The following is a 17,500-nucleotide window of genomic DNA, read 5'->3' as shown; positions in this document are numbered from 1 at the left end:
TTGACTCGCATTCGCCCTCGCACTCAACATCGTACTCTCGCTCTCGCTCTCATCCCCACTCTCACTCACTCATTCACTCACTCACTCACTCACTCACTCACTCACTCAATCTCACTCTCACTTCCTTCTACCCTAACCTGAAAGGTGTGCTATGGGGCTGCCAGCAGTAGACACACGACGTAGGTGCTGGCTCCTTCACCACATCCTTGTCGACGCTCCTCGTATCCTCACCCAAGCCCTTCCTCTCACTCTCATTCCTCTCCCTGTCGGTTGAGTCCTCGCTCCCCCTAGAGGACCTGGTGCGCGTGCCCACCGATGATAGGCGGAGGGGTCTGGAATAAGAAGTTGGGAGGGAGAGTTGGGTAGGATAGACACACACCTTCCCCTCCATTCCCCCAGCTCACCCTATACATTAACCTACATGTTACACACACACAGATCACAAAGATAATAATAATAATAAAAATAATAATAATAACATCAATAATAATAATTATTATTATTATTATCATCATAATAATACTGAACTGAACTGAAAAACAATAAAAAGAAAAACAGACCTGGACACACATCTCACCATCCCCAAGTCTGCATGGAGCTTGAACAGTATGGGGAAGATGAGGGGCTGACTGATCACCTGGTGGATGTTGGGCCGCTGGGCAGGGTCCATGTGCAGCAGCAGGTGGACCAAGGAACGCATCTCAGCACTATAGCGCGGGTGGATCGGGGCGAAGATCCCACGCATGATTTTCATGACCAGGGCCGGTATTGTCTGTGGGAATGAGGGGGGGATTGGTAATGGCCATAGCTGTTGGATTTCGATGGGTGATGTAGGGTTTTACATTCCCTAATCTAAGCCCGAGACTGGTTATCCATTTTTCTTGAGTCGTGCAAATCTGTTGAATGTCTTTTAATTGGTATGGGACTATGGTACCAAATCAATATCCACCCCCCGAAATGCAAATAAAACAGAAGGAATTTTGTAATTTTGCATCTCTTTATGATTAGCTGATAATGGTAAGTTTTTGGTTATCAATTTTCTTTCATCTTTATTCATTTCCCACACTTTTCAAAAAAAATAAATAAAAAACAAATAAATAAGATAAAATAAAGCCAAAACAAAAAAACAAAAATTCCAAATCAGCTGTTGTTGTTATCCCTGCTATGCTCTGTATATTTAACCATTACCATTGAACAAAATACCATATAAGAAGAAAAAAAGAATCAGCATAATTCATTCAAAAATTATACCTTACCTCTGCTTCAAAGGCTCTCTTCAACGTCAGCATCTCATAGAGGACACAACCAAGAGCCCAGATGTCGCTCTTCTGGTTATAGGGTTTCTCCTGGCACAACTCTGGGCTCAGGTAACAAGGAGTACCCACCACAGTATGTGCCTTGCTCTTACTGCACAATGGGAAATTTTTATTTTAGATACACACAAAGAAAAATGAGCAGCATCTGATTAAAACCAAAAACACAGCTTCTTCCTCTTATTCATCCTAATTCTCACAATCTATAGCCTTCACCCCTTCCATCACCAACCTATTAATCTACAATCTTGCCCTGGGCTTTACCTGCTGAGAATCTTTGAGATACCAAAGTCACCAATCTTAACAATGCGATGGGATCTGTCCAGCAGAATGTTGTTCGACTTAATGTCTCGATGAAGAATTTTACTCTCGTGGATGTGCAACATCCCAAGCACCAGCTGGCAGAAGAGGTTCAAGACATCCTGGAATGTATTCATCATTCATTACGAATCATATAAGTCTGAAGTAAAATAATTACCTTGTGTGTGAATCATTTTACAATACCAAGTACTTTACAAAGGTGATAATCAACTGAGGTACTCTAACTCAAAATTATCACTATGCATGTCATGCCAAATAACTCCCAAATAATACAAAATGAACAATCTTTCACCAGATCATATGTCTAGATCTAAAACAATATTTCAGGCTAGTAATAGTATAAAAAACATTCTAACTAATATCATAACTCATCCAAGCAGAAAATCCTTGAGAACCACATAAACAAAATTCTACAATAAACACCCCATACCTCTTCCTGGAGGAGGTTTCCCTCCCCTCTCGAGCGAAGGTAGTCATACAGGTTGCCCCCAGGAGCATACTCCATGACGATCATAATAGTGTTGTTCTCAAGGTAGTTGTCATAATATTCAATGATGTTTGGATGCTGAAACATTGCCAGCACCCTCACCTCATTCTTTGTTACCTGTTGAAAGGTTGATTACTACTTTATAAGAATTGGGGTGACTTTGTTATAAAAGTATATAATAATGCTTTAAGTCATTACCAAAAGTCTAAATGTCATTCTCATATTCAAAAAATTGTACAGAAATATTTTCTTGAATACATATACAAAAATAATGAACAAGTACAAGTGAGTACTTGTGTTACTTGCAGGCAATTAGATATATTCTAAACAGAATTACAATTGTGTGTGTGTGTGTGTGTGTGTGCGTGTGTGCGTGTGTAGGTGTGTGTGTGTGTGGGTGTGGGTGTGGGTGTGGGTGTGGGTGTGGGTGTGGGTGTGGGTGTGTGGGTGTGTGGGTGTGTGGGTGTGTGTTGAGTGCATGCATGCCCATACATAACCACATGTGCCCAATTTACCTCACATTCTGCATTTGTAATAGACTCTGTGGGTATCTGTTTAATTACTACATGTTTGTTGTCTGATAGACGGCGATATAGGTACACATTCCTGGAAATAAAAGGCAAAGTAAGAGTGACACAGTCATGTATCATTTTGTTTTTGACATAGTGTATTATATAAATTGGCCATACACAAACACCACACTATATATATACATATACATATACATATACATATATATATATATATATATATATATATATATATATATATATATATATATATATATATATATATATATATATATATATCTATACATATCTATATATATAATATATATATAATATATATATAAATATATATATATATAATATATATATATATAAATATATATATATATATATATATATATATATGTTATAATATATATATATATATATATATATATATATATATATATATATATATATATATATATTTATATATATATGTGTATATATGTATGTGTGTGTGTGTGTGTATATATGTGTGTGTGTGTGTGTGTGTGTGTGTGTGTGTGTGTGTGTGTGTGTGTGTGTGTGTGTGTGTGTGTGTGTGTGTGTGTAAATGGTTTGTTGAACTCGAACACTATCTACCACTTGTTCATATGCACATATGTTTTTCTTAATCTTTGGCAGAAATTTCAAAGAGGGAAAGTGTCTTAGAATCTAAATATTGTTTACCATGTAAGTGATGTCTATTAGAAACTGTAATGTTGTCAAAATATAGAATATCAGTAGCAAACTGGCAAAAAAACAAAAAACAAAAAAAAACAATCTTTATTGTAAAAATACACATACGTTTATCATGATTCATAAAACCAAACTCCATGTCACCTTACAAGAAACTCACCCATAAGCACCCCTCCCAATCGGATGTAAGATCTCGTAATTATTCATCTTAACTGCACCGAAAAAGAGTGTAATTTGACTTTTTGGTTAGTGTGTCTCGTACCCATGACAACATCAACAAGACACTGTTTACATTCGGCCTCGATAACATTCACAAACAAATAAATGTTAGCTTCTATCAGATGTTTAAAATGTTTAGCATGATTCTTATACAGTCATCGGGGAATTTTAAAGTTATTGGGGGTAAATGTACAGAAAAGTTTGAAAATTCCTGTCTAGGGAAATTAATAATAACTTTAACAAGCATCAATGAATTCTAGAGATCAGTTCGCAAATGAACATAGACCCGATTATTTTTTATTGAGCTTGAGTGCAATTAGTACTAAAGTTTAATCAGAAGCAATTATACTTACTTTGGAATATATCTGAAATCCCATGAACATGATCCTGTCGGAAATAAAAGACCAATAATCATTTGCAAACCCAAGCAACATACCCAATAGTGAATTATCTAATTAGGATCCTACCTAAAGAAGGAGAATTCTTATCTTTCAAAATATATCTCAAATCCTATTTGACACAGTATTAAAAACAAGGGACAAAAAAAGGAATGTTTTCATCCATTAACGAATACTAAGTTTAGTTCCCGTCGCGGCCGCCAGAGGAGCTCGGTCGCCGTCTCTCAGCTGTTCCTTCCAAAGGTCCTTTTTCGACGCGAATTTCAGCCCCCTTTCGGCCGCGATGGGTAACGTGGTGGCGCAGGCTATCGGGGATCGGAGCACTACGCCCGATTACAAGGCGGAACCCACCTTCGACCCGCTCTTTGGCTTTCCAGAAGGCAGGAAAGAGAGAGGTAAGGCCGGTGTTGGTGGTGTTTTCGTTTCGACCAATTCGTCTCCTCGAATGGTTATTTGACCGGCACTTTTGGGATGTTGATTGAATATCTTCTGTGACTGTCTGATTCTTTGGAACACCAGTCAACTGACACTCCTTAGATGAGAGGGTTTTGAGGATATGAGTGAAGGTTGTTTTACCAAAAAGAGCCACTGTTTACGATTTAGTTCCAATAGTTTCTATCATTAGTTGTTTATACAGCAAAATATTGATGAATATTAGATATAATGACTAAACGAATAAACAATTCATTCCATTCATAAGGTCTTTTTAGGGTAAGTAACTGTCAGTTTCAGGGCAGTAGCAGAATATTGATAATGAAGATGTCATATCTCTTCTTTTTTGTACAATTTCATATTGCAAATATCAGCCATTTAAGTAATCCTCTCTAATAGTATTGCAAACTGTTATGAGTAAGGCACTAAATGAGATTTGGGCAAAACTATCTAGAACAGTTAATTGAAAGAACTGCAAAGAAAAGTATTTTAGATCATACTTGAGGTTAGAAAATGAAAACTCATATCCAAGAGTCATTGTTAACCCATTAGCAGCAGATGGCATGATTTGCTGCCAAGGCAGAGTCGGTCATAGACGCGGATGGCACTGTGCCGGACAATGTAAACCCGCCATCCTACTGCATACACCTTTTTATTAATACTGTGACCAATGGGTTAATTAACAAACACCATCTTGAATTAACAAGTAAACCCATTCACACCGGGGCTGTTCCGGCTCTGAGTGGTCGGAAAGCTGGGGTTTACGAACGCATAGGCCTAACACCTCGGGATTCTCGGGTACACTATTCCGAGAATCCGCTGTCTGCTCGCTCACCGCGAGTGCCGGCCTTGACCAAATATCTTGTCACCGGCATCTGACCCAAAAATCATGAAACATGTCAGCACGTCAGCCAGCACGAATGGGTTAACACAAAGGTTGGTTATATGAACAAAAAAAAAAACTGAGCCCCAAGTCACCATATTTTCCGAACTGTCAATCAATGTTTTGTTTCCATTCGTACTCCTTTCTTAGCTTGTGTCCTTGATAAATGTTGTAGTGTATCACTTTAGTGCAGAAACTTCCTATTAGGACTTCCTAAAATACAAGTTCCATGCTTTGAACATTTTGATATGTTAAAATGTGAACATAATTGCTCTTCTATTATAAATAATATTAGATTGAATTTTAGGTTTCACTCTGCTTTGGTCTAGATAAAGCTTAGTGTAGTTTAGTTTTGGTTAACTCATTCTTGACGGGGCCATTTCAGCTTAAGACCAAAATTCCGGGACTTTCGAACGCATAAGCCTAACGTGTCGGGATTCTCAGCCGCACTGGCCGCGAGCCAGCACTGTACGCTGGCTCCTCCCGCGCGCCGGGCTGGACAAAATAACGCGTCCCCGGCGTGTGGCCCAAAAACCACTAGACGTGATATCTAGTCACCCGTCGTTAACGGGTTAAGTAAGGTTGCCACTAGCTTTAGAAAAGTATTTTTGAAGATTAGCAGGAAATCCTTCTCAAAATCTAATGCACTTATACATTTCAACCCCTTGACACTGTCATGTCTGTAAATTTGTGTGTTTGACTTGTTTACTTTTCATTTCATGTATGACTTTATTATCCCTATTTATTCAATTTGTGTCAGTAATGTACTTGATATTTTATGTACACAGGTATTTGGAGTTCTTAAATTCACTAGATCAACCCCTAAATAAAAAACAGAATTTCAGCATGCCTTTCCCCATAATCATTTGTAGTGTGTGATTATTCAAGTTTCACCAAGGCCAATTTTGGGCTTTGGTCAAAAGAAGAAAGGAGAAGAAAGGATGGAAGGTATTTGCCTGTATGGAACAGGGCTGTACAATTGGCTCAGGGGCATAGGGTTATGAGGCTAATATTATGGATGTGGCTAGAGGAAATGCAAGTAAAACACACATGATGGAAGGTATTTGCCTGTATGGAACAAGGCTGTACAATTGGCTCAGGGGCATAGGGTTATGAGGCTTATTATGGATGTGGCTAGAGGAAATGCAAGTAAAACACACATGAACCAGGAGAAGAGAATGTTTTGTCATAAAAAAAAACAATGAAATGTTTATCTATATGTACAAATGATAAAACAGACATTGATATTGTACTGTATTTTATGTAAGTGTATGGTGTGGGGATGGGATATGGGTGAGATGAAAGGATGGAAGGAGGGGGGGTGCCTGCCTTACTATTTCACACTCGATGCATATCATACACAAGGAAGAAAAAAGAGACAGGGAACTGGCTGAGAGAGAGATGGGGCTGCAGGGCAGACATGTTTGGTGTGGCTGGAGGAAACTTATCAAAGAACAAGAAAATATTAGTAGACACATTTCATCCATCTCATTCATAATGAAAACATGCAGGGTAGAATTCACATCAGATTATGACAGACTGTGGATGATCATGGTGAATAGGACATCAGAGGTTTAAAATCAGAGCTCTGTATATATTCATTGATATGCATCAGCTTTTCAAATTAATTATCAAATTTCTTAGTTGCGTATGATATTTTTACTTCCATAGGAATGTCAAATTTCTTTCTTTTGAATTTTCACATCATATAACATACATTTTTATTGCCCCATAATTGTAATTGAGATTGTTTTTTCAGTGATGGTGGCAACCCAAGAGGAAATGGAGTCGGCCAAGCTTGCCCTGAAGGACAGGGATTACTGCGCCCACAAGGCCATCGCTTACCAAGCCTGCCGCCAGAAGGTGTGGCCATTCGTGTACCAGTGTGCTCATGAAAAGCATGACTTCCTCAACTGCCAATATGATGAGTAAGTGCTTAAACAGAGACATAGTAAATGGCTAATAGTTACGTTCAAAGGTCTTTTATTCCATATATCTATCATTTAATGCCTTTCCTTGGCATCTTTTGTTCAAATTCTCCAAGAATTCCACTAGATTATATAGCATTGCTCATTTCAGTCACTTTTCATTCTCTGTCAGAATAAGAATATGATTTTTAAAAAATTTAAAAGCAACAACCATGCTTGTCTCTTATAAGGTATACACAGATCTTTTAAAGATTCCAGTATTCTTAACCCATTAACGACGGGGCTATTTTGGCTCGAAATGGTTGAAACGCAAGGATATTTCAAATACATAAGCCTAATGCACTCTCCTTAACTTATAACACTGAATCTTCATCATCTGGCTATTTATAGATGGATGTTTGATAGCTAATATTAAATTTAAAGTATCTCTAAATTGCCTTTAAGCTTCTTCATGAACAGAATGGAATATCTTGGTATGAACTTAAATAATAGGTCATTTCAATTAACTTAAATATCCTTTTTTAACCCATTCGTGCCAGTTGACTTGCTATCACGTTCAGTGTTTTTTGGGTCAGACGCCAGCAACGAGATATTTGGTCAAGGCCAGTGCGCCGGGTGAGTGGGCATACAGCGCTTGCTCGCGGCTAATGCGCCTGAGAATCCTGAGGTGTTAGGCTTAAGCGTTCAAATACCCCAGCATTCCAACCATTTAGAGCCGGAATAACCCCGGCTTGAATGGGTTAAACGATACAGATTTGAACTACTGTTGTATTACAAGTAAATAGTAGATAATTGGACAATATCACCTCATAACTAGCCCACTGACTCATTTGTTTCACCTCGAGTGTGAAAATTATTAGTTTTGTCTTTAGGATTGTAGTGATAATATTTTTCTTTCATCATGAGGCAAGATTGATAGCAGTCCAAGGTGAAAATGAAACCTAGATTAAAACCCGAAAAGGATTATTATTGACATTAAGCAATGAGTTAATTTCTTTCTCATTTTGCAGTTATGTGCTGAGAATGAAGGAGCATGAGAGAGAGCGCCGGCTGCTGGAGCGTGCCAAGAGGAAAGCCGCAAAGGCTGCGCGGGAAGCAGAGGAGGAGTAAAAAAAACAGCTCTCGCTCATTCTGCGCCTTTCACGTCACTCCACCAACAAGAGTCACGTCAGGGGGATGGACTTCTGTAAGGCCTTTTCATACTGCCCATTTCTTATCAAATCTGTTGGATAAAAGATTGTAGTTTCGCTTGCAGGGAAACTTCCAGTCCACGTTATACTTATCGACAGGAGTGTAAATACCTCTGTATTCTGTGGCAGAGGCATCAGGTTTAGATCTCGACCACCTAATGGGACTTTTTTTTTTTTTTTTTTTTTTTCTATCATTATTCTTTCCGATATTTGGATTTTCTTGTTGAAACCAATTTGTATTATTCACTAAATCTTATGGTATTTATTTTTTCCCTTACTAGAAGAGGTTCGGTACTATACATTCTTGTATATAGGTTTATAAGAATTCAGAATAATAAATGTATATAGTTTACCTACTTGTCTCATTCACTTATGTATTGGTATAAAATTTTAATATAGAGAAATTAATTTCCTCTCAAAAAAATTGAAAACAAAATAACTAAAAGCCAAAATTCTATTTATCATTAGAAGGAGAGATTCATAAAAAGTATTACCAAACCTGTAACTTCTCAAGGGCCAAAGTGGCTAGAATGTAGGACAGCACTCCAGTTGTGAATACAATGTCAGTAAATATTTCCATATGTAACATCAGATATGCAGTTGATGTTACATGTAATGGTTTATGATGGCTAGCCCTCTTAGAATCTCCAGTTAAAAAATGTTCTTTAAAAATCTGATCACTTAACTCCATTTTATAGTCATTCAATCTCTCTATATATATCCAAGCTGAAGTTATTTTACCCTGTTGCCGATGGTGGATAAACTTGCTTACCCAGGCTCCAGGATGGGTTTTATTTCAGAGCAAGGCAGCTTTAGCAACATACCTTGACTTTTGCCACTCCCTTTTAGTCGCTCATTGTAGAGATACAGCCTTTTTGGTTTTTTGTGTTTTTTACTATATTTAGAGACATATCTCATATCACAGGCTCTATCAATTCTGCAGTTGACTAAAATTGTAGTTCAGGGTCCATATCAGCTCATCATTTTCCTTATACTCAGTGTGATAGAAGTATTGCTGTTTTATGGGAGGACAAAAAGCAACTTTATTTTTTTGTATTTATGTACTATCATGAACAAATACAAAACATATGACCATCCACAATGAAGATAACATGAAGAGGTAGGGAAGAGGAAGGAAACTTGTGCTTATGACTGTGAGTGCCACAGTAAAAGGCATCCCTTCTGGCACAGGGGAACATTGTAGACATTGGGCATGGTTTGAGTCACCTTCCTCCTCTCGTTCTGCCTGCACATACATCATTTGCGGTACTTTAGAGCAAGACGTCAGCAACTTGCTATGTCATCGCTCTATAAAGATAGTGCTTGCTAGACACCATAGATGGGTGCCATTCAAGGCTCTCTCTCCAGCTGGTGCTAGAGGAAAGTGGTGCCATCTGGGTTTGGATGTTGGGTAAAAGCCATTTTGCTTAATATTACAGCAATTATAGTAATAATGACCAATTATCATCATCACTCTCATTACTTATAGCACAGTAATACAACATAGTGATCCAAAATCCCCAAACGTCATGACACCCGTCATCAGGCCAGAGCTCCAGAGCCATGTATGATGAAAAAATATGTCACCCTTCGTTAATGGATTAACCCATTCACACCGGGGCGATTTCAGCTCTGAATGGTCAGAATGCCGGGGTTTTCAAACACATAGGCCTAACGCCTCAGGATTCTTGTGCGCACTAGCCACGAGCCTGGGCTGTCCGCTTGCTCACCCCGAGCGCCGGCCTAGACCAAGTATCTCGTCACTGGCGACTGACGTAAAAACCACGAAATATGTCAGCACATCATTGGGTTCGATTGTGTTCAAGACATGAAGTCACAAACCTAAAGCTTTATCTCCTGCATTGCAAATTGCCTGTTGGAGCTTGGAAATGTTTGCACTGCCAATGTTGTCACAAATGACAAGTCTTCTTTCCTTTTCTCATTTCTTTTCTTTGGGTGGTTGGTGGGGAGTAAGACACCCTGTACTTTACAAAAAGATTTATTTACATAATACCCTAAATTCTCTACAAAAATACTATACATTCCCCTAAATAATAAACATAAGAAACAGGATATATGAAAGCACTTCCTTTGAGCTGCAAAAGAAATTAAATTTCCAAAATCGATATTTTAAGCTGCTATAAAAAAATTTAATTTATCCAAAAACTGATTTCTATGACTAGATCAGTTGCTCATTGTTGATTTCATATATCACTAAGCTTGTTTTTCATTTCACTAACCTGCTTTGAAATTCACAGCATTTGAATATTTGTACCATTAACCCTTGACTGTTTTATTTTGGGAGGGAGATAATTTGACTTTATTCAACAGGGTTAAAATATTATAAATAAGATAAAAAGAAAAATGGAGAGCCTTAGACAACAGAATTTTGGAAAAAGGAAGGATAAGATTTATTTTCATATATACTTTTATGTATAAGCTGCATACTACTGTCAGTTATGTGATTTCAAAACATGAAAAAGTTTTCTGACTGGCAGTGAACATTGTTGTGCCAAAAACATTATAAATGCATATATTTTGCGTTCCTTGTAGCTGTAATACTTGTTGTTTTTTTCTATATCAAAGCACTTTTAAAATAGGAACTTATCTTGTGTGAAAACACTGTGGTTGGAAGGAAGGGAAAACACTTCTTGAACTTCATTTTTTAGTGTTTTGGACCACTACTTAAATTTGGATTTGTTGAGCTTATCACACTAATTAACAAATTCCCTGTATGAAAAATGCTTTCTGTTTCAAAGTAAGAATATAAAACTACAACTTATAAATCACACAAATCTGTTCACATATCTACATCATACAATATATTCTACCCCCATATAACTTACAAACAAAATTATATAATTCATCAAAACGACTATTTACTTCAATGTTAATCATACCAAACCAAACACATATTACTTTACTGTACATTCATTATGTAAGGACAATGCAATTGTTCAGATAATAAGATTTCAAGTTGTTGCCAAAGACCTTAAATGTATTTGGATAAATTTATGGAAGTGCATGTATTCTCAGTTAAGTTATTTATAAAACCTAGTCTGCTTGACTTCTTATGGCACATAAATTGTGATGAGAATAATCAACTTGCAGTCTTTCTTTAAAACTGCTCAAGACCTACATTTAGTTCAGCCAATTATACAGCAAATTACAATAGGTTAACATTTTATGAACTTGATCAAGAAGTTGTTCATATCCTAATTCTGAACACCAAACAATCAAAGTGTCACGCAATCCTAATCTTTTTTTTTTTTTTTTTTTTTGGGGGGGGACGTTGCTGTAGATTCAAGACTCTACATTCTGAATACACCAAAGTCTGTTTTGGGGATGGGAGCATTCAGAGAGGCAGACAAGGACAGGCCTAAAACATGTCTCGTTTCCACAGGGTCGATCACTCCATCATCCCAGAGACTGAAATTAATAAGAAAGACAATTAGTAATTACTAACAAAAGCAATTTATTTATTTGATTACCAGCAAAATTTTGTATATTGCTGTAGAAAATATTATCCAAAATACTGAAAACATAACTGGAAAAGAAATTAAAACCTGAACTGAGATGAGAAGAAAATATTTAAACATTTCTGACAGCAACAAAATGAAGAAAATTGTTTTTTTTAACCTTTTTGAAAGACAAAAGTCCAAAAAATACTTATCTTCCTCAACAAAATTGAAAAAGTAAATAAAAAAAATAAACAAATAACCTTCCCCAGCTACAGATATAAATATAAAAGAAAGGAAATCTCTTTTCCAACACTAATAACAAAAAGATCTATAAAAGACATATTTATTCGCTTAACAAGAAGAATAAAACAAGAATAACAACAAGAATAAAACAAAATAAAAATATTCGCTTAACAAGAATAAAAGGACCAAATACCGAGCACTGGAGAAGTACGGAGATCCCTCGGCCTCAAAACGTTTGATGATGGGGGCCTTGAGTGCTTGCTCCTCTTCCTCGGTCCACTAAAATCAAAACAAACCGTTATGATGGCTAACAAGAAAATCACTTCTTGAGCTGTATGGCATCCTTTCTTATTCCTTGACTGTAACCTTTATGAGGACTTCCTAGCAAGTGTTGACTTTGTGTGGAGGATGATAACAATAACCAGAAAGGTGTGTGTTAGTTGGAGGTATGGAATACATATCAAATTATATCCTTTACTTTTTATGAGTTTTTGGTGTTGTGATAATTGATATGCTTTATACAAGTCTATATAATGTACTATGATGTTTTAGTTTATGTGAGAAGAAGCACAATAAAAAAATACCTATTGTGTGCTTGTTCAGTTCTTTTCTCACTTGTGAGAGTAATCCATGTCTCCTATTGGAATGCCATAAAATCTATACTTTCTGAGCAGTCAAAGAAAATTTCCCATCATAAATTAACTTAGAAACAGAATAGACTCATAAATTTATCCACAAACAACAAAATTACTCATCATCTTACAAGACTTTCTTTCATGTAAGATGCCTGAAACTCAAAAAGCAACCTAATTGTCTGCATCAAAGGCCTACCTCCTTGCCCTCCCGACGTCGTTGTTCCCTAGTGATCTGTGCCAATACACCTGCTGCCTGCTCTCCACCCATCACACTGATACGGCTGTTGGGCCACATGTACATGAAGCGAGGCCTGTGGAGGGGGAACAGAACTTTGAAAACATCTGCAATTTTTTTTTTATCTTTCAAATGCACAATGTGACACTATATAGAAATTGAAAAATAATATTCACATTTACTTGGTAAACAACACTATAATAAATCTACTCCAGGATCATCCAAAGGAAAAAACATATGACCCACCTACTAATATATTTTCCAAAAGGATAAAAAAGATGCATATACACAGTAAAACTCACCCATAGGCTCTGCCACACATGCCATAGTTGCCAGCCCCGTACGAACCACCAACCACGACAGTGAACTTAGGGACCTTCGCACAGGCCACAGCTGTCACCATCTTGGCTCCATTCTTGGCGATGCCCCCAGCCTCCGCATCTCGGCCAACCATGAAGCCTTTGCATTATATGAGAGTTTGGGTGAGTTATTGAATGGGATAAATTCATGTTTACATGTAAAAGCATTCACACTCAAATACACTAGCACATATGTATACATACACATTGAATAATATCTAATACAAAACCAGTAGATCTGTGATAAAAAATGATTGAGTAATAGAAAAATACACAAACACATTTAATCCTACTGGCTAAATGTTCTGCAAAATAACAAAATCTTTAAAGTGAATAATAAATGAAACTGCACAAATTGATACACTGTACATGAGATATTCAGAGCAGAATTTACAAAATAAAAACAAACTAGATTATTATAGAAATACAAGCATACACCCCATTCTCAACTACTTACCAGTAATGTTTTGTAAAAAGATCAGAGGTATCTTCCTCTGGCAGCAAAGCTCGATGAAGTGGGTGCCCTTCACTGCAGACTCCGAGAATAAGACGCCATTATTACCAATGATACCCACAGGATACCCATAGAGGCGAGCAAAACCACAGATTAGTGTGTCACCATAGCGAGCCTGGAATGATCATAAAGTAAAAATCAAACATATAAATATATAAATATAAAAATTAGCAGAAATAGCTTGACGATAATATTACAAATAAACTAATAAAATAATAATAATGATAAATACATAAATGACAACAATACCAGTAGTTCTACTCCAGTAACCTGACCTTAAACTCATCAAACTCTGATCCGTCCACAACACGTGCAATGACCTCCCTCACATCATAGGTCTTCTTCAGGTTGTCACCCACAATGCCATAGAGATCATGGGGGTCAAAGATTGGCTCTTTCACGTCACGTAAAGATACCTGAAACAAATGTTCAGCCTTTTTATAAGTCTTATTTTAAATTTTTAAAAATACTAATAAAAAATGAAGAATACAATAACATCCTTTTACGATTAAGCAGTGAATGGTAAAAAAAAAATAATCTGTCCATGAGTTAACCATCACAAATGAATCCTAATTAGCAATATTAAGTCTTTGCACATTACAACAAAACATACTAGAGGTATACCATCACCAGTGTTATTTGTAATACATAAAGATACATGTTTCAAAACAATCGAAAGGAGATTTCTTTCCTGCTACAAATATAAGAAAGAAACTAAATATTTAGAGAAAAGTACAAGGTGAACAAAGTAAATTTCAAGTAACCAAGAAAATCATGAAGCCTATGTACTGAGAATATACTTCAATATTGCACTAAAATATGCACTCTACACTAAATCTGTAACATACCTGAGGAACTTTGGTGCGATTAAGGGTCCTCACAACTCGACGAGCCAAGTGCAGAGCATGTGTGTCATCTAAGGCATAGTGATCTGTCACCCCCGATTTCCTGGAAGGTAGAATCAGAAAATCAGCCATGACATTTGACAAATTGTACGAATGTCTGAACAACCGCTAAAGGGTAAAATTAAGCTAAGGGTTTCTCAGTTCCTAAAAATTCTTGCAAAAACAAATCCCGAAGAGAGACATTCTCCCCAGCCTTCTAACGCACCCACAGTGGAGGTCAGCTCCCCCTAGGTCCTCAGCCGAGATCTCCTCTCCTGTAGCTGCCTTGACAAGAGGAGGCCCCCCTAGAAAGATGGTTCCCTGACGACGAACGATGATTGACTCATCAGCCATTGCAGGGACATAGGCACCGCCAGCTGTGCAAGACCCAAGAACAACAGCAATCTGGAATTGAGGAGGAAATTTTGGTTATCCATTTGTGACTATTAGATAACCAGGGTTCCTAATGAGTCAAGAGGGTGTTGCTGGCCCAATATCCCTTGGAGAGGACATAGAACTGTTGGTTTACTGCACACAGGGTTCTACAGGAATTCTACAGAAATGTTAACTGCAGTTATTAAAGCATAATTTTAATACTAGATGAAGGCAATTATAGGAAACCACAGAATTAATTAAAATACAATCAAAATTGAAGATATTGATTTCAATCTCTTTAATTTCCCTCATATTATTCTCTCTCTTTACAGTACTGGTAGCCTTTCAAAGCTGCATACAAACTTACCTGTGCAATGCCCCTTGCAGACATGTTGGCCTGGTTGAAGAAGATCTTGCCAAAGTGGTCACGGTCGGGGAAGACATCTGCCTGCCGGGGGAGGTTCGCACCACCCGAGTCCACCAAGTAGACGCATGGCAGGTTGTTCTCCTGCGCAATCTCCTGGGCTCGTAGATGCTTCTTGACTGTGATGGGGTAGTAGCTGCCTCCCTTCACAGTGGCATCATTGCCCACAATAATGCACTCAACACTGAAAGAAAGGACGAGATGGAGGACATCTCTTTAATAATACAGTGCATTGGAAGGGTGAACAAACTGAAAAAAAGGGGGAACACTTCTAAGGTGTAATACTTGAAAAAGAGTGAACTATAATAGAAAAGAGGGGAGGAAAGTCAATATTACTTACTAACTGAACATATTAACATATTGTAAAAAATCTGGCACAAGAGTGTGAAACAAATTAAGTTGCAAGAGTATATACTGCCATAAATAATTTTATATGGCTATAATTTTCTTTCAAGATAAATCACCACAAATACATATATACATAAAATTTCTTTAAGCATATTAATTAGAATAATATCAGCTATAATAAAATGCCAAAAAATAACTAAAAATTCACCTCAACCTAAACTTACCCTGAGACTTTGCCGATGCCAGTGACAATGCCTCCAGCTGGCACCTCCTCTTTCCCATACAGCTGATAGCCGGCCAGCTGTGACAACTCCAGAAATGGAGTCCCTGGGTCGACCAGGTTGCTGATCCTCTCTCGCACAAGGAGCTTCCCTAGGGTGTGAAAGTTACATTCATATAACTATGAATAGCTTGTAAACAACAGAAATACAGACACAAATAAATCAATAAACACATTACAGGAGAACACTTAAAAGAATATCATAAAATTATATGAATATTTTACCTTCTACACTTCCTCACCTTTACTCTTGTGCCTCTGGATGGCCTTGTCTCCCCCGCCAAGCGAAATGTGATGGATACGTCCTCGGAGTTCATCCACCAGAGCTGTCATACGAGTCTCATTTTCCTGCAGATTATAAGAGTTAACATTAGAATTTCAGCTGTGCAATACCCTGCTGACTAAACACAATAAAAAAAAAGTAATGAGCAAGTGTCATGATGGTGTTTAATCCAAAGTCTGTAACATCACATTTAACTTACTGATATATTCTATTCTAGAAGGATATTAGAAAGTTCAGCTTATGACAACAAACATCCATGTTTAGAGATAAGATATGAATTTTGGGACGAAGCAGCAAGTTCACTTATACTATAGGGGAGGGGGGGATTCAAACTGACAGGAGAGCACCACCAAACATGACTACATAGCTCTTATACTTATTGCTGATGGTTTCATAAAGTGGTAGAGATATTTGATATTTCGATAGATTTTAAGATGTCCTGTTGAATAAATCCTATCCCAAATACATAACAATCTAGCGTTATACAATTTTGTTTCATTTGTGGTCAAATTGAGAAGTCAAATATCAGTTTCTTATCTACTTGTGTAAATTTTGGTAATTAACCCATTGGTCGCGGTATTGAAAAAAGGTCTATGCAGTAGGATGGCGGGTTTGCATTGTCTGGCATGGTGCCATCCACGTCTATGTCCGACTCTGCCTTGGCAGCAAATCATGCCATCCGCTGCTAATGGGTTAAAAGAATATATCCTTCTTGAGAGTAATGGTAGTAAAAGAATTAACAGCAGAAGTAGAGTGAATCACACAGGATTAAATAGTTTACTATTTGTGAAACCTTTAAGATAAAAACTGTAAAAGGATAATGAAAATACCATAGCTTAGATCCATAGAGAAATCTACATCAGATATAGATATCCCACAAAGCGAGAGGGACAGATAGACAGGCAAACAGAGATAAGAGATGGACACAGAAAAGCTGGAGAAATGTCCTAGATCATGAATGTCAAACACCTCTACTCCAGTTGGGCAGATATAACACAAGTACATCATAAACAGGACAGACAACATACATTACAAACACAATTCATGCCTTGTTTAAAA

At 37.2% G+C, this 17,500-nt stretch overlaps 3 protein-coding genes across 3 annotated transcripts in view; 1 reads left to right on the top strand and 2 right to left on the bottom strand.

The window, feature by feature from the left end:
- LOC122264418 (serine/threonine-protein kinase Nek8) overlaps positions 1-3,644 on the bottom strand; it is a 12,595-nt gene extending 8,951 nt beyond the window's left edge. Inside the window, exons 1-7 of the mRNA XM_086556675.1 lie at positions 3,511-3,644; positions 2,637-2,727; positions 2,065-2,238; positions 1,578-1,735; positions 1,257-1,407; positions 561-772; positions 138-332 (exon numbers count right to left, since the gene is read on the bottom strand). Of these exons, the coding sequence (XP_086412801.1) occupies positions 138-332; positions 561-772; positions 1,257-1,407; positions 1,578-1,735; positions 2,065-2,238; positions 2,637-2,727; positions 3,511-3,557 (1,028 nt within the window). The 5' untranslated portion in view covers positions 3,558-3,644. The remainder of the gene's footprint in view (positions 1-137; positions 333-560; positions 773-1,256; positions 1,408-1,577; positions 1,736-2,064; positions 2,239-2,636; positions 2,728-3,510) is intronic.
- Positions 3,645-4,150: 506 nt separating this feature from the next.
- ND-B18 (NADH dehydrogenase (ubiquinone) B18 subunit) lies at positions 4,151-8,752 on the top strand. Its single transcript, XM_043002766.2, has 3 exons — positions 4,151-4,362; positions 7,042-7,210; positions 8,221-8,752. The coding sequence occupies exons 1-3, from the start codon at positions 4,251-4,253 to the stop codon at positions 8,318-8,320; spliced, it is 381 nt and encodes a 126-aa protein (XP_042858700.1). The 5' UTR covers positions 4,151-4,250; the 3' UTR covers positions 8,321-8,752.
- Positions 8,753-10,383: 1,631 nt separating this feature from the next.
- Mccc2 (methylcrotonyl-CoA carboxylase subunit 2) overlaps positions 10,384-17,500 on the bottom strand; it is a 9,042-nt gene continuing 1,925 nt past the window's right edge. The window contains exons 2-12 of the mRNA XM_043002765.2: positions 16,401-16,506; positions 16,103-16,250; positions 15,474-15,714; positions 14,958-15,136; positions 14,696-14,795; positions 14,123-14,263; positions 13,791-13,962; positions 13,277-13,433; positions 12,936-13,050; positions 12,298-12,383; positions 10,384-11,829 (exon numbers count right to left, since the gene is read on the bottom strand). Of these exons, the coding sequence (XP_042858699.1) occupies positions 11,712-11,829; positions 12,298-12,383; positions 12,936-13,050; positions 13,277-13,433; positions 13,791-13,962; positions 14,123-14,263; positions 14,696-14,795; positions 14,958-15,136; positions 15,474-15,714; positions 16,103-16,250; positions 16,401-16,506 (1,563 nt within the window). The 3' untranslated portion in view covers positions 10,384-11,711. The remainder of the gene's footprint in view (positions 11,830-12,297; positions 12,384-12,935; positions 13,051-13,276; positions 13,434-13,790; positions 13,963-14,122; positions 14,264-14,695; positions 14,796-14,957; positions 15,137-15,473; positions 15,715-16,102; positions 16,251-16,400; positions 16,507-17,500) is intronic.

The sequence above is a fragment of the Penaeus japonicus genome, unplaced genomic scaffold, assembly GCF_977035675.1.
Source record: "Penaeus japonicus unplaced genomic scaffold, GWHDUDI00000001_assembly GWHDUDI00000033, whole genome shotgun sequence".
NCBI classification, from domain to species: Eukaryota; Metazoa; Arthropoda; class Malacostraca; order Decapoda; family Penaeidae; genus Penaeus; species Penaeus japonicus.
Note: the sequence above shows the minus strand (reverse complement) of the source record. Positions and strands in the feature narration are given on the sequence as shown.